General features: G+C 44.0%; 1 protein-coding gene across 13 annotated transcripts in view; it reads right to left on the reverse strand.

The window, feature by feature from the left end:
• The window catches only part of nfixb (nuclear factor I/Xb), a 153,694-nt gene that overhangs the window by 107,316 nt on the left and 29,000 nt on the right, over nt 1-17,378 (reverse strand). For 6 of the 13 annotated variants that reach the window (XM_072694005.1, XM_072694001.1, XM_072694000.1 and 3 more), the window contains one exon: nt 81-612. In XM_072694005.1, the coding sequence (XP_072550106.1) occupies nt 81-612 (532 nt within the window). Of the gene's footprint in view, nt 1-80; nt 613-1,098; nt 1,372-1,418; nt 1,659-17,378 lie in introns of those variants that run through there. The other 7 variants (XM_072693999.1, XM_072694003.1, XM_072693998.1 and 4 more) reach the window with 5 other exon arrangements.

The raw sequence follows: 17,378 nt of genomic DNA on the forward strand, positions 1-17,378 counted from the left end.
GTGCATCAGAGTATAGTTATGCGCCATTTAAAGTAACCTGTGCATGTGTGCACATTTGTGTGTGTGTGTGCCCCACTGACCTGGCGAGTGGACGAAGTAGGCCAGGTACAGGTCCAGCTCTTTGACGGACACCCCGATGTGGTGCGGCTGCACGCACAGGCCGTGGTTGGTGCACTGCGGCGACTTGACGAGCCGTTCGCCGTCCGTGCTCTCCAGCGGGCTGCCCTTGAACAGGATGACCATCACCAGGTCCAGTCGCCACACCTTGTCGGCCTGCCGGAGGCAGTCGATGCGCCGGATCTTGCCCTTCTGGTCCGGGTTGGACAGCACGCAGCACGGCGGCTTCTTGCCCGTGATGGTGAGCACAAAGTCCTCGCGGAACTCGGGCCGGATGTCCTTGCGCAGTTTGGCCAGCAGGCGCGACGCCCACTTCTGCTTGATCTCGGGCTTCTCGCCCAGCAGCTCGTCTTTGACTGCGCGCTCCTCGTCCTTGGACATGCGCTTCTCGTGCTTCTTGAAGTACTTGCGTTTGCGGGCCTGCAGGTTGAACCAGGTGTAGGAGAAGGCGCGCACATGCGGCAGCAGCGCCTCGATGAAGGGATGGAACTCATCCTGGAGGGCGGAAAGGAAGGGAGGGAAAAGGAGGGAGGGAGTGCGGTGAGTTTTACCCAAACACAAATGGCACTGCAGAGAACGACAGAGCATGGCTAATTCTAAAAGTGGAAAAAAAAAACAAATACAGTATAGATGCAATACAAATGACACTACAAATAGAAGATCCTTGAGTGCAAAGGATATATTGAAATATGTAAAAAATATGTAAAATATTCCAGCATATTAAATACATAATTTTAATTCCAAGCAAAACAACAACAGCAACCTTATAAGTTGGGCACTGAAAACGAACTGCTCAAAATTGAAATGCAATCAGAAGCTGTTTCAAAAATAGTTTAACTGGTTTGGGAGCGAAGAGCGCGTAACGGAATTCCAGAATTCCGCGATTAAAGTACGAGCAGTCCCACTCTAGTCAGGTCAGGCCAAGACAAGCTTGGCGATCCCCGGCGGCAACAGAAGCCCCATTCAGCTCTCCAATAATACCTTCAGCACACAGCGCTCAGTGACAAAGCCTAAACCACGCCACGGCGCCCCAGTGCCAGGGCCGCCGTGCCCCAGCCCCTCGCCACCGCCAAGCCTGGCCACCACCAGACCGCGGTCAAAGCGCGCCGCTTCAACACCTGCCATCGCAAGCGCTCTCCGGGCGGCCAGCGGGCAACAGAAGTCCAGGCATGTTCAGCTCGGTACGACCAAGAAAAGGCAGGCAGGCAGGCAGGCAGGCAGGCAGACAGGCAGGCAAGCACCATCAAACTCACACTGCAGCAGAAAAAGAGAGGTAGAAGGAGAAAGAGGCTGATAGTTACCATGTTGCACTCTCATCATAAATTTGGCACGATGTTCAGAATGGGGAGGGGAAAAAAAAAAATCCGCCCGCACCAGTCCTTTTGCCGCTCACTGCCGAAGCAACTGCTGGTTTGGCAGCGATCAAAAAATTTGGCGCAAAGTGAAAAAAGAAAAAAGAAAAAAACGGAAGAAGGCGGAAGTTCCAGATATGGAAAGAAATATTTATATATTTTTGTAAGTTTCAAAAATTGCAAACAATAATTTTTTGTTGTTGTTTTTTTTAAAAATCCAAGTGAAGAAAAAAATAAGTTACCGATGCTAAAAAAAAAAATGAAATAAGGAAATAAAATTTTTACAAAAAAAAAAAAAATCTAATTTCAGGTGGTACAATTCAGGAAAAAAAAGCGGAACAACTGGAAAAGTCAAACTCAAAATAAACACTGCTTTCGTGCTTTCCAAAAAAAAAAAAAAAAAAGAGAGAGAGAGAGAAAAGTAAATGAAGCCAGACAAAAAATCCTTGGCAGAGCGTAATTGGTAGTGGTGTTTGCTTAGATCTTTGAGTCCAGCAGAAGACTCAGAAAGAGAGAGCCACACACACACCAAAAACACACACACACGTATGTGCACACACACGCGCGCGCGCACGCTCTCCCTCTCTCTCTTTTTCTCTCTCGCACATACATACACACTCCAGCAAAGAAGGGGGGAGCTGGCGAGAGCGAAGCGCAGAATATGGGGAGGAAAAAAAAAACAGAGAGAGGCGAATCAATGTTGGACGAGCTCGTACGACCGCTGGCAAACCCAAGTGCTGCTTCTTTTTTTCCCCCCTCTCTCTCTCTCTCTCTCTCTCTTTTGCTCGCTTGCTCTCTCTCTCTCTCTCTCTCGTCCTCTCTGCGTTCTTTCCCTAACCATTGCCTGAGTCTTTGCCAACACGAGTAGGGCCCACCTATTTGGCAACAAGATGTCTGTAGCCCAGCCAATGCGTTAGCTTCAAGAGCTGAAAGGGAGGGAAAAAGAGAAGGGGGTGGGGGGCTGGGGGTGGCTGAAAGAGAGAGGGAGAGAGAGGGATAGGCAGCAAGAATGAGAGAGAGAGAGAGATTGAGGGAGGGTGAAAGAGAGGGAGGGCGAGCGAGAGTACGCAGTCCAGTTCGGTGGCGCACAAATTGCCAATCGGACAAGTTCCTATCTGCCATTGAGGCAAAGTTCAGACGACATGCTGCCCTCCTCACACACCAATCCCGTTCCTGCCGCTGCGGTTCGCTGTCCTGTCGCGAAATCACGTCCACCGCCCCCCCTCCTATCCCTCTCTTTCTCTTTGGCTGAGTCCCAAATGGCTCCCTAACTGGACTTATAGCGCACAGTTTGGGTACAGAAGCCACCGTTTCATGTCCTATGTAGTGCACTATGTAGGGTATAGAGAGTCATTTGAGAACCAGCCTCTTTCTCTCTCTCTCTCTCTGTCTCACTCTCTCACGGTTTGCGTAATGCCACCTTGGCACAGGGCGATGGGAGAAGGCGCAGAGCTCCCAAAAACGTCCCAGCAGACCCCACAGCCGGCAGCTGCTCCTGGAATTAGCGCCCCGAAACAAAGCCGTGGGAGAGTGCCGCGCCCCCTCTAACAACCCCCTCCACCTCTACCCTCCCTCCACCACCCCCACAAACAACGCCGGTGCGCTCCTCTCTGATTCACAAACAAACATATGCCACGCTCGACCATCTCACCGCCCGACACAGTGGGCTTTATTAGACGGGCTCGAAGAAGACCTCCTTAGTCACCTATCGGCCCGCCGGCGAAGATGCGATGAGCAGCACAAGCTGATTTCAGGAATGCCATGTAATTCAGCCGTTACAGAATTTGTACTGATTTGTGCTTTTGTGTATGCTTGGCAGACAGGGACTGGGTACTTTCTCCACGTCTGGATTATCTGATCTATCTGAAAGCTGCCTAGCTGTGGAAGGCAGAAGAGGGGGGAAGAAAAGAAGGAGAAAGGGTTTCCAACATGGACATTCTCAATATGTCTGAACCAATAACAGAACTCTGAGAAGCTCCACCTACGACATCAATTCATAAGGCTTCAGAGCACTTCAGTCAAAACTGAACCGACAACTAAGTAAACTAAATGGATGTACGTTTGTTGGCATGGTTTGTACATCCCAGCATTTAACATACGCCCGCTGACTGACAAACCTTTTGTCATTTCAGAGAATCAACAACAATCTATTTCTGAAGCATCAAACAGCGAGAGCTGTTTACTCTTGTCTACAGAAGCAGTAATATGACCAAATTTGGCCAGACATCATTTGCTGCCTTAGAACGGAATAAATCTCATATTCAAGGCAGGCGTAAAAACGTCTCTAGATGTTTGCTATTGCGGCTCCTCATCAGACTCAATATGAAGTCTATGTTGTTTTTATTTGATAAACACTGCCTCTAGCATGAAAACCTAAATCACAGTGGCCCGATTCAGACATGGCAGATGAACTGCTCTGTCAAAACGCCCAACAGATGACACAAACCATATGCTTTCTTCCTTCCCGAATTCACAGGCAGTGCTGCTACCGAGCGACTCCGATGCAAAACGGCAACGCCACGGTTCTTCTGCATAAGTGTTGCAAGCAGTTGCAACTGGAGATCTAGCACAGCTGCTTTAAAGGCGGACAGATCTAGGGCTGGACATTGATATGCATCACTGTTTCTGGACATTTGGTGACCTTGGGGTACCGGTTCGGCCTGCGGACCCACGCGATCCTAAACTGACCTGCTCTTGAAATACCAGGCTGTCATACACATGCAAATCTCCCTTAAATCAAACGGGCCGTCCGCAGCAGTGGCTGAAGTGCGTTCCCATAATAGCAGCTATACAAATCCACCTGTCACAACGCAAACATCCCCCCCTCCTCCGCCTTATTTACCTTAAACCTCTTCATTACTGGGATCTCTTTCAAACGGGATTCAATGTGTCAAAACCAGCACCTGCTTAAGGTCTTTTGTAGGATGCTAATTGAAGCCCAACCTGAGGCGAGGAGCATTTGTTTATGAATGCACTTGGTTCAGATACTGGCAGCGTCCATATGTAAGACAAACAGTCTGCTTTTTTATTTCCTCCCTGCATGAGATACGGCCATTGAGGGCTCCTGTTAGATCACTACAGCTGAGCAGAATGTGCACTTGAAGGTTTCTGTTGTGGTTTCAGCAGCAGCGGTTGCTTCTGGAGTGGTGCATACAGCACTGGTAACGTTCACATTGCACATTTTATGGGTTTCTATATAACGTTCAGGTCTCAGTTGCGAGTGTTAAGCTGTGGGTTTACGACAGACATAAACACCAAATGTGGCTACGATATAGAGCTGGGAAATATGACAGTATTTATCATTATCATGATAAAATATGTCAAATATGCTTGAAATTCATTGCATTCAAAGCCTTTTATGTCCGAGCAATCTTTAAATGAGCCGCCGCTGGTTCTGTTTCGCCCTGATGGGATTTTTTAAATAAAAAAAGATTGTGATTAATGATGTATTGTAAAAATGACTCTACTAATCCCTACTATGCTTTAGATTGAAAAAGGATAAAGAATTTGATTTTAAAGTGTTTTGGGGATTTGAATTGATGTAAAATATCAATTTTGTTCATCTAACCAATTTATTTTGCTATTCGTCGTCTCCTTTAAAGAATTTATTGTTATTTGAGCTGAATAAAGTCAGTTAACCCCACATAACAGGTAGACCCCTTTTGGCTGAACAGACAAACCCGGGACAAAAAACAACAACAACAACAAAAACATATTAACAATTTCAATTATAACTGATCACAATTTTAATTCAAATGAGCTTTTAGGAGCCGTTAAGGCCCTTTTAATATATATTAACAAATAAATATTATATAAATAACCAGTATATACTACTCTACTAAAAGCCATCTCAGTTTCTCTCAGTGGAGAGAGTGAGTGTGTTGCTGAGCGCGATGCTCTGTCGACCATTTCCATTTAAGAGTCCTGCGGGAAACTCAGACCACAACGGTAGACACACAATCCCCCGGAAAAAGCACAGAAAACTCCAAACACTGATAATTAAACTCTGAGCTAAAACAGCTGTGAGCGTCTCTCCCCTCGCGCAGCTCAGCTCAGCGCAGCGCAGCTCAGCGCCACTCTGCAGCCTGCGCCGTTTCTAGTCGTTTCTGAGGCATTAGCGGACTTAGCGCGTGCGTGCCTGTGTGTGAGGGTGAGCTGAATGGCGGGAAGAGCCGCGGTCCACCAGCGACTCGCCGCTGTTTTTTAGGACAAGTCTGTGAAAGGTGGTGTGAGGGGGAGTAACAGCGAGGGGGTCGCTCGGACTTTCTAAGGGGTGGGTTTGCGCTCCTCCAGGGAGAAACCGCTCTACTCACAATGAACACACTCTCCTAATGAACACACTTAATAAAGTCTCTGTGAACAAGCTGACAGACCCCGACCTGCCCGTGATGTTGTAGAGCATCACTGAAAATCTGAACACTGTGAAACCTTTCATCACTACAGCGGAATAAGAAAAAAACATATATAATAATTATATAAATTATTATAGAATATTAATTATTATTATATAAATATTATTTATATTTAATTTCAACTTCAATGAGAGCATTTCGGTTAGAGGGTGTTAGCAAGGCCTTCATTTGGATCATATTAAAAATATATATTTTAAATGAGAAAAGAAGAAAAGGTATGGCAGGTGGACGTTAGAATATGGGTCTATATATATACATATATAATGGGCCATCTTTAATATATGTTTAATTTTGAGCTTTTATTGCATAAAGTGCTCTCCTATAAATAGGAGAAAATCGATTTAAACTTAAACAAACGAGCAAATTTGATTGTCAAATTTCTGACTTTGAACAATGTTAGTTATTAAAACAGACCAACAGAATTTATGGGCGTATGATTTTACATCATGCCCGTCTGTACTGCTGTGCTGAGGGCTAAGTGTAGGAAAGCTGGTTTACGCTTTTACCAGTAGCCGACACTTAACAAACCCTGCTGAAGAAATGTGTTTACAAGCCCACCAGACAGATCGGGGAGGATGAGTTCATAGCCCGCCTGTCCTCCATTAGCAGTGCGACAGTGTGAGCAGGAGGTCCAGCCCGGTTCCTCCCCGCTCTCAGGGCTGCTGTGGAAGGAGAGCGGGCAGCTTGGCGCTGCGCTACGACCGACCATTTGGGTTTAGTTGGTCACAGTCCGGAAAATCCGCCTCCAATTAATAACAACACTAATCCACCCAAACACCTACAGCACAAATGCAGCTAAATGGCGATTTGGCCGGAAGAGAAATGTAAAAAAAAAAATTAAAAATAAATATAAAAAAGCCTTCAACTCCCAAGCATGAACTATTTTGAATAATGTATACGATGTGAGTAATTTCACAGCCTGCTTTATGAAAAAAAAAAGAAAAAAAAAAACCTCTCGCGTGGCCAAACTCATTAGCTAATATATTTTCCTGGCATAAAATGCTCCAGATCCATATGCACGGAGAGAAATCAGGCTTTTGTTGAAATGGAAAGGATGTGGCCTGCGTTCATCCCTGATTAGCTCACAAGAGACACCAGTGTTTTTACACAGCCTACATACAGGACTTTTAAAAGTCTAGAAAACAGGAGCACACAGCCACATTAAATGTATATTCACTCAGCATTAGCACTGTGGACCGCCTTCATGAAATATTCACACAATAAGTCTGGATGTTCCTTTTAACCAATTCCTCCATAGTGCTTCTAACATATTAAAATGGTTAGGATAATCATATATAATATATAATAATAAAATAACTCTTATTCTTCAGAAAATAAAAACGAAATAAACTAAACGGAACGTGTTTAATAAGCCGCTTCTGGGCGCGCTTGAGGAGAACACAGCCGCTATGCTAAGCTTAATGAGTTCATATGCGCCATCTGAAGGAAGTGTGTACGAGTCTATGAGTGCAAAAAAAAAAAAGGTGTGTGTGGCTATGATCGGTCCTTACCGAGTTTTCGAGGGTCTCTGATGAAGGGTCACAGCCCAGAGTCAGACACCCGGCCTACAGCTACACCTTAAAACAGCGCTGTGTTAGCTTAGATTTACTAGCCTTTCTGTTTTTAAAACTGAAACTTAAAAGCAGAAAATCACTTTTTAAAACTGAAGAGCGTAAAAAGCACTCAAAAAAATTGTGTACTTTTATTTCAGTCTTAAACGAAGCTCTCTGTCTGTGTCGCTTTGTCTCCATTCTGGGCTCGTAGGCCTGAACTCAGCTCAGCACACTTCTGCCAAGCAGCAAATGATGATCCCTTTAAGAGGGGAGGGGGGGGGGTTAGAGGCACAGACAACATGTCAAAGTTGATGCTTTCTATGTTTTCTGCCACATGGGAGTGAACTTTATGTGTTAAAAAAACAACAACAAAAAAAACTAGCACTTGTAAGCTGACACAACCTGGAAATATTTTGTCCTTCAACCAACATCTAGTTCATCTTAAAGCACTTAGCACTGTGAAGCACTTGTCCTTTCAGCAAAGCCGTTTGTTCGTACAGGGTTACAGACTCGCCAGCCAGACACGTAAGGAAAAAAGGCAATTTGCTCTACGAGTTAAAATGCGTTTTAAGAAAGATGATTTGTCCAAATAAAGAAATTATAATGAGAACTATCTTTGTGAGCCTGTATTTCAGGGGTGTCCAAACTTTTTGTTCTGGAGGGGCGGAGGGCCACAAAGAAACACTGAAACACAATATAATACCCTTAAAAAAAGGGAAGGGGGGTCTTGAAGGGTTCTTTACTAAATACAGCAGCTCTATATAGAACCACGGCAATTCAAGGAACCGTCTGAATGTTTATTCAAAAGGTTACTTGTTTAAAAATGGTTCCATATGACACTGAAAAGGGTTCCACTATTTCTATGAGCCAAACAACCTCTTTCAGCCTTACACATAAGCCTTTCTGGTGTAGAAAGGTTTGTAATTGACTTTTTTTAAATATATATATATAATATAATAACATTACACTAAAGTTAGGTAAGTTAGGTAGGTTCCATTTGGTGTTCAATAAATTAGTACTTAGATGATGGGTTGGAGTTAGGGTAACTTTCTGCTGGGCCAAATGAAACTTCCCCACAGGCCACTCTTTATTTACTTCCCACTGTTTTCCTTAAGTTTTATCTACTTCCATTAACATTTTTATTTGGCAGAAGCTGCTCTGTTTAACTGTCCTATTGAAATTCAAACGAGATGAACGGAGCCTTTTCCAAAGGCATAAACAGGCCAGGTTGGCATGTTAGGCTCCGGCTCACTCTGCGGAGCGCTCCACTTGAAATACTGATTTTTGACATTCAGAAACAGGCATGTGTTGTTTATTTAAAGGACGCGTCGAAGACGGTGCCGGTCGAGCTTAAGGACGCAGCCACTGGCCAGTCCACTTGGGCACTATCTCCATTATCTTTAACATGTCACTCAGACACACTGAAATGGATCTGCCTGGGGGGAAACCTCTGCACTGGTGTGATGGCGAAGAGAGGATCCTCTTCAGGGCTAAAATATTTAGATGAGATGAGCATGATAATCTCAAAAAGGCAATTTATCAAAAAGAGCTTAATGGCAGGAGCCTACGGCGACATTCACAACAAAATACGACAACAGGAGAATATCTAGACCCAGGCTGATTTCTCCCTAAAACTCACAGTGAAAGGAAAAAAAAGAAATGTTCAAATGTTTTCCACATTTCCATGTGGAAGTAGTTTCTTTTCACAGTGACTGTTTGTCTTAGGCCTGTAAAAGCAAAATTCATTAACTTACTGCATTTTAAATGAACACAGAACAGTCTCAACGTCTATCTGGTCAAAATACTGAGCTAATGACAAAGTACTGAGCAATTAATTTGGGTTTTCAGAATCAGATCCTTCCTCATATCGTAGGCTAATTGGACACAGCCTAGCGCTCCACCCAAACCCGAGAGACTTGTGGGTTAGGTTCATGGAAAAGCTGCTGAAGCAGAGCTTAAATTTGTCCTGCTTGGAAAGCCAATGGAAATGCTACAAAAAAAAGTTGGCAGCCATGAAACCAAATATATACATATATATATATATATATATATATATATAAATATATATATATGCATTCACATTTATTAAGCACGTCATTAATAATGACAACACAGAAGCTGTGCTGCATCCAGATTTACTAGCGTGGACCTAGTCAGACTGCACAGACAAAACGGAAGGCGTCTTTATTTATAAAGGAGAAACGACTCCCGAGTCTCCCTCTGCCACGATGTGCGACCCAAGTAGGTCCAAATGGAAAGTGATTCCGTGTCTGTGAGGATGTCTGGATCATCTGAGCTGCATGAGGCCTTAATTAGAGAGATTTGGGTTGGGGGCGGCCCGCTGTGCGTCCCTGACCCTGCCAGGGGGTGACCATGACCCAGACACCCTACGGGGAGGAGAAGACTGGGCCGAGCCGACTGACTTCGCCCTCTGACACCGCCATCACGCCCCAGCCAGAGAGAGAGAGAGAACGGGAGAGAGAGAGAGAGAGAGAGAAATAGAGCGAAAGAGGTGGCTTAAGTAGAAAAAGCGAAGGAAACGCAGATGAAAGAGCAGGATGCGTTTGCTCAGAAAATAAAACAAGAAGGAAATAATCACTGTAATCAAAATTAGGAATGTTCACTGACATCGCAGTCAAATAGTGTCGAAGATAATCGCTTAAAATATATATCGGCATCAGACAGATTTTGTCATTCTAGAAAAGTCTAATTGCATAATGTTAGAAATCCTTATATATCTGTATCACTTCGGCCTTAATTCCAATATCCCTATTTGAAACACCAGCTCCACTTCATACTATGTAAACACTTTTAGATGAATGAATCAGTAGACATTTCTAAATAAAAGCTTTTCTTTTGTCCTGAAGTAACATTAACAGATGTAAAGTGAACCTCTTAAGCTTCTCTTTATGTCCACATCCTAAGGTTTATTATTCATTAAATACCTGAACAACAATGCAAACTATAGAGTTACTATTAAGTCATTAGAGTGACAAATGGAATTCCAGACCTGCAGACAAACCCATGAACGTCCACTGGTTCATAGATTTTTTTTTTTTTTACTTTGTATTTTTACGATTTTTTTCCCCCCAACAAAGAACAGAAAGACCGGACGGTCGTATGTCGAGAGTGTGAGACGGTGTAAAAGTGAGAAGTAGTGAGGCAGCAGACAGAGAGAGCAGGGTGTGAGCGGGAGAGTCGTGTGTGCTCATGGTGGCGTGGGGATGCCAGCCCAGACACGCCGGCGTGCCAGCACCGAAAACACTCTGCTACACACAGACAGCAGACCCTCACCGCGTACGGTCATCTCCTCTCTCTCCAATAGTTTGTTAGACTGGAACATGCCTCTGTCAATACACGCACCCCCCCCACACACACACACATACACTACGCACGCATACACACACCCACAACCCCTTTCACATCCCGAGACAGAGATTGTCTGTGATTATGATTATGCAGAGGTGTGAGGCAGGGAGCAGGTGTGTGTGCGTGTGTGTGCGAGTGTGTGTTGGCACAGGTAATACGCAGCAGGCATGTCTGCGCCTCCTCTAACGTTCTGCTGCACGTCTGTTTTGCTTTCTCCACGGAGAGCGAGTCAGGCACTCAGGTGAGTCAGGAACCATGAAACAAAAGGGCCAAGGCAGATGCACTGTAACCGCAGCGTGACGTCACGCTCTCTCTCTCTCTCTCTCACACACATGCGCGCACACACACACACACACACTAAAAAAGGAAAGTATTGAACTGACTGTACGATTTTTGCATTAAGTTGATTTAACGACTTTGTTTGAGTTGTACAAACCACCTTGAACATACATTCAGAGGTCTCCTGCAATGACATCATGGTCGTCAATCCACACACACCCGCACTAACAGCAGAGACTCGCTTTCAGTCTTATCAGTCTATCTATTACAGCACAGTATCTTCCTTTGTGAGCAAACAATCTGTCCAAGTATCAATTCAACTCCAAATACCTAAGTGTCAGTTCTGGGGAATCTGGATATCAGATAAAAACAAATTGTTTCCCACATCCATCTGTGTGCAAAGAAGGCTGGGAAACACTCCTTTTCTTCTGTCTCCTGGGGTCTGTTTCTCTTACCTTTGGTCCACACCCTTTACCCAATCTTTTCTCTCTCTTTCTCACTCTCTCCTTCTCCTCTTCTAAGAGTGTGGCAAAAAATATAACATCACTGTATTTACATTTATATTATATTTAAGGCATTTAGCCGATGTTCCTATCCAGAGCCACTTACAAAAGTGCTTCACTGTTTACACACCTACTCTGTATAGGCTAGGGATCCAAAAGATACCTCTAAGCTTAGGTACTATTAAATACAAAAGTCAGTATGGAGACCATACACTTTGCCCAAGTAGTCTTGGAGGAGGTGGATCTTCAGTCTGCGTTTGAAGACAGCGAGCAACTCAGCGAGCTGTTCAGACACCCAGGGAAAGTTCGTTTCACCACTACGGTGCCAAGACAGGAAAAAGGTCTGGATGCTTGTCTTCCGTGGATCTTAAAGAATGGATCAGATCGTTTTTCACGATATGCAATATGTGTCACTAAACCGAAATTGACATTTACATTTACATTTAAGGCATTTAGCAGACGCTCTTATCCAGAGCGACTTACAAAAGTGCTTTGCTATTTACTCAAGAAAAACAATAGCTAGTTTGAATGGACTAATAGTTCAAAGATACCTTCTAAGCTTTAGACATTACTAAGCACAAGTCAATAAGGTGACCATAATACTCTGCTATTCATCCAAGTATCCTCGGAAGAGGTGGGTCTTCAGTCTGCGTTTGAAGACAGCGAGTGACTCTGCTGTTCGGACACCCAGGGGCAGCTCGTTCCACCACTTTGGTGCCAGGACAGAAAAAAGCATGGATGCTTGTCTTCCGCGGATTTTGAGGGATGGCGGGTCGAGCCGAGCCGTACTTGAAGCTCGAAGGGCTCTTGGTGCAGACCGGCTTTTGAACATTGCCATCAAGTATGGAGTGGCTGGTCCGTTCTTGGCTTTGTAGGCCAGCGTCAGGGTTTTGAATCTGATGCGGGCAGCTACAGGAAGAAACTGCTCTAGCAAAATAGCAATGCCATAAAAAAATGGCATATATTTTATGATACATATGCTAAAACAAACAACGGGTAAAGAATAAAGAGGTAAAACTACATTGAAAATTTACTGAAAATAATAAACTGGCGTCCAATCTGTGACTTGTGTTGTTACTATACACTGGTTGCTGTTTACAGGCTCTCTAAAGTCTACCCAACCTTCCATAAAGTCTGACGATACCTACGATAAACTGTAAAAAAAAACATAAATCATCACAATAACGATAGCGGTCTTCGTATTACCCACCCCTACCATCTTCATCTAGACTAGAGCAGCCTTGTGAATGTCCCTCTGGTAATCAGTCTAATCACTACCCTTAACCCAGCTCGTTATTTAAGCCCACACCAGGAATAATAAAGTAAGCCCAAGAAGTTCACCAGGACGAACACACACACATACACTGATCGTGGGTGAGAGCCAGTGATGCAGAAAGATCTTTGAAGCGGCGCTTGGCGTTGTTTGTAATTACCCCAGTTTACAAACCGGCGCGTTACTATGTGTGAAAAATCTGCAAGCAATTTGTGGCCGTGGAGGGAGCAGAGGCTCAGCGCAGCATCGTGCCGTGTCCCAGCGGACCCCGAGAGGTGCTGGGGCTCCAGAGCCTTCAGGCACGTAACGGCACATTCCAAGCCCACTGCCGGCACTCCCCCGGCGACTCCAGAGACCCTCCACCAGCAGATCGCACCTGAGCTATGCTGTGCTGTATTTACTGTTTAGCACGCCTGGGTACAGCTTTAATACCAGAGAGTCAACCACTCTTAAACAAACATTGCTCCATAATTAGCTAGCTCTTGTCTTGCCGTGAAAATGCTGATCTAAGATCAGCTCATCTCTGGTAACCCCTTACACCCTGAAGGCCTGTGTGTGGGCACATATTTAAATTCTTCACTCTCAAAGCTGACTACACACCGTTTATGGTAGACCTATTTTAAATTTATAGTTTAACTCAATGAGGTAAGCTGGTCTGGGTAATACGGCAATGTTTGTCGTTATTGTGATACATAGTACCGCCAGTGCATAAAACGCACGTTCTACAAAACAAGAGCAAAATAATTAGTCCTGTTTGATTAGAAGTACAGTTACAGTATGTGAAACATAAAAATCACTGTAATTCATTTTTTTAATTCAAAACTGAGTATTGTTTTGAAAAGTGTAATATTATTTACGCTTACCTTTAAGATGAAAAACTATCGAAACAATACGCCTTTCAAGAAGTTAATCTATTACTAGGGCCCATATCATGAAAAACCTAACTTCCAGATTTTTTTCTTTTTTAAATCAGTTTGATGTAGCTGTAAATTCTGAACTGAGTTCACTGCTCAGTCCATACACTGCACCATTCAGAATCCAGTGCTGCTGTCACCAACATTCAAACCAACACGTTTACACATATCCGTCCTTTTTAGCTTACATCGGTTTAGCTCAACGATTTAGCTCAACCCCTTGTGTTTCAGCCCACACTGCTTTTTACATCATTTACACATATATCTGCATAAAAGGCACACTGACAAAAACAGTATATAATAAATTTCTAATAGCTAAAGCGAGGTTCAATAACACAAATGTAAAGTGGAACTACAAGAAAATAAATAGGGCTTTTAGGAATTTGGCCTGTGCAAAAGAACTATAGGAGCTGAACCATGAGGCCCTGCAATGATCAACAGCTACCATCACATCTATGTTATTCTGTAGAACATTACTTTGATATCAAGCATGCCTGCGCTCTTTCCTCCTCATCTTATCTAACAGGATGTGCGCAAAGGTTACAACTCAGTTGTACAACTCAGTGTAAACACAGCTATAGCTTGCAGAGAAGTTGATTTCTAAAACAAAATAAAACATTAAAAACCCCAAATCTTTACTTGTTGGGTTTGTGAGATGCGCAAAGATGCCATCCATAATTCTGTGTTTGATTAAGGCCAATTCGGCTGTGACTGCTAAATTTTTATTTCGTGAAAAGACTTTATAACCTTAGGGTACGTCCAACTGCCTGGAATTAAAACTCTGATGCCAATTAAACGTCCCGCTCTACCTTACTGCTGGCTACGAATTACGGGCCGCCTCCCTGTGTGCACGAGGTGTGAGACTGAAGTTTTTTGTGCGTGTGCGCCGGCGGCTGGCTGTGCCGTGGCAGGCAGACGACGCTCTAAACAGGCCTGTTTGTTTGCTGGGTGAAGCTCCGTGGCCCTGGGTCACGCCATCAAGCTAAAATATTCACCACGGCACTTCGGCCCGCTACAGGGGCCGCAACAATACCACTTATTCAGCACAGAGAAGCAGATAAAGGGGGGGAGACTTGCGACGTAAACGGCCAAAAACAGAAGAGGGGATGCGCAGATATTTAAAGAGGGCAACAAATAAAAGATTTAGATGAGTGTGGATCTTTATGGAAATGTCCTGGCAATCTTTTTTGCTTCATTTCATTTGTTCAATATCAGTTTTTCTCCTAATGCAAGCTGCTCGCTGTGTCTCCAACAGCCACTGGTGAAATCTTTTGTACCATGATGAGTCGCAGACCACAGTTAAATCTGAACAAAAAGAGAAGAAAAAAAAACCTCCAGTGGTAGAATTTATTGGCTGTTTATTATTCCCCTTCTGGCCAAGTTGCTTTGATGTGCCGATAGCATTGTTATTGCAGCATTATCGGAAATCTCGAGCCTACTTAACTTGGGTCTGATTTCGACATACCACAAAGTTATCTGCATGGGCCGATGCGCGCGGCTGGCACTGCTCTGATTTTCATGTTCATTGAGATTCAAGCCGGGGCTTAGCATTGTCAGGCCTGCAGAGGACGGCGGCGAGGAGAGAAAACCTTTGAAAGAGCAATTAGCGGCACATATCTTGGGCTTGAATTCACGCGTGGACATGCAACTTTGACATGCCTCGAAAAATACAACGATTAAAAAGTTAGCAATACTTGAATGCAAACAAAGGACCCTTTGTTTTAAAAGCTGGATTCATAAGATGATTAAAAAAAAAAAGAAGCAGCCGCAATGCTTGAGGGTGGGGGAGTGTGGGGGGGGGGCAAACAAAGTGTGGCATCAAGCGTCTAGGGTCGGCTACACTGCCACACTGACCATCTCTGTTCTTTTCAGTCAGCAGAGCTCTGACATCATCGAACTACGCCAGCCTTGCTACGCGCTGCCTTTCAATGGACAAAGGACGGTCCACATCGTGTATAAACTGTTCCCAGACGTTCTACCCTAAACCAATCATAACCTCTGTTTAACCCCAGCTCTTGTGCCTTAAAACGTAACCAACCTTACTCTGCACTTCACACTGTGGTGTGACGTAGAAGAACATCCAGACTGCCCTTTGTGGTCATTTCACACTTCATTGTTCTGAAAAAAGTCACAATGCTGGGGTGGGCGCTCACCACGACCAGAGCTTTTTTTTTTCTTTATTGGCCGTCGAAGAGAAGCTTCTGGCAAACCGACTGGCCACTGTCCAAAACGTGCCCATGACATCAAAGAAAGCAGCAGTGGATGAGCCCACATAGAGCTTCATCACACACCGCAGTTTGGGTATACGGTATCACTCTGACCACTGAATATCCAAACAGTGGGAGAAGGCGATGATACGGTGGAAAGCAGGAGGGAGATGTGGGCGGAAAGCATAAACACAGCAGGGGGTTAAAACCCGCTCTATTGCAAGTTTGGTGTTTGAGGTGGTGTGGACGAGATGCCGGAGAGGAGTGTTTTATAAGGGTGTAAAAGTGCATCAACAATGGGTAGGTGGTTGGATTAAACTGCATAGATTTTGTAACATTAGAACCAAATTGCCCCTGATTGTTATAATATACAGTATAAACTCATTTTTTTGGAGGGGAAACATGACAACTGAAATTGGTTGGGTTTATTTAAATATAACACTCCCTGTAAACAACTATGCTGAGAACATAAGACTTATGTCAAATGTTTATTGGATATACTACACCATGGGCCCACCGATATGTTGGTTGGCCATTTATACTGACTGATCCTGGCAACCTGTGATTTTCCCAGAGTGGACCAGGATTCGCACTCATGATTTTCCAATACTGGGACAACCCTTGGGAAGTTGTGCCACTGGGGAATTATAGGACAGCAACTGAAGGTTATCTAGCCTAATAAAACATAATCATGGACAATGTATCTAAACCTCACTATAAGCTTCAAAATAAAAATGTTTATGAAGAGAACTTCATAAAAAATATTCTGACAATCATATCAGTCAGTGTAACTACTTCTAAAACATAGATATAAAGTGAGATTTGCTGACGTTAGCAGTTATCCAATATTATGGTTTTATACCAGCCTAATATCAGTACAGGTAGGGCTGGGCATTATAACGACATTTGATCATCACAATATGATACACAGCATATCGAGGATATTGTCAGTGCTTATAGGACACTGACCAAGTGCACGTTTTAAGAATCTGTCACTACTGATTATATTTTGTCTGCAATTACGCGAATCGCAAATATTGTGAACATAAAAAATTTCTTTAAATACGTGATATAATATTTTTACCATATCGCCCACCCCTAAGTACAGGTATCGTGCACTAAGTTTAAACTCAATCTGCTTCAAAATAATCGAGTCAAATGATGAAATCTGCAATTTCATAACACACTGAGTTGTTTCCTAAAGAATAGACTATTGCGAGGTCAGACATTTACACCCCTGCTGTACCGCATGACACAGTGTCGGAGCGCGGCTCTCTGACCACGCGGATTCTCACCCGGCTCGCTCGCGGATTCACACAGACTGTACAGTTGCCGAGAGTTGAACGCTCCGCAATCAAAGAAATAAAGGGGCAATCTAGCACACAAACAAGAGATTTCC

The sequence above is a fragment of the Salminus brasiliensis genome, chromosome 12 (genome assembly GCF_030463535.1).
Source record: "Salminus brasiliensis chromosome 12, fSalBra1.hap2, whole genome shotgun sequence".
Classification (NCBI taxonomy): Eukaryota; Metazoa; Chordata; class Actinopteri; order Characiformes; family Bryconidae; genus Salminus; species Salminus brasiliensis.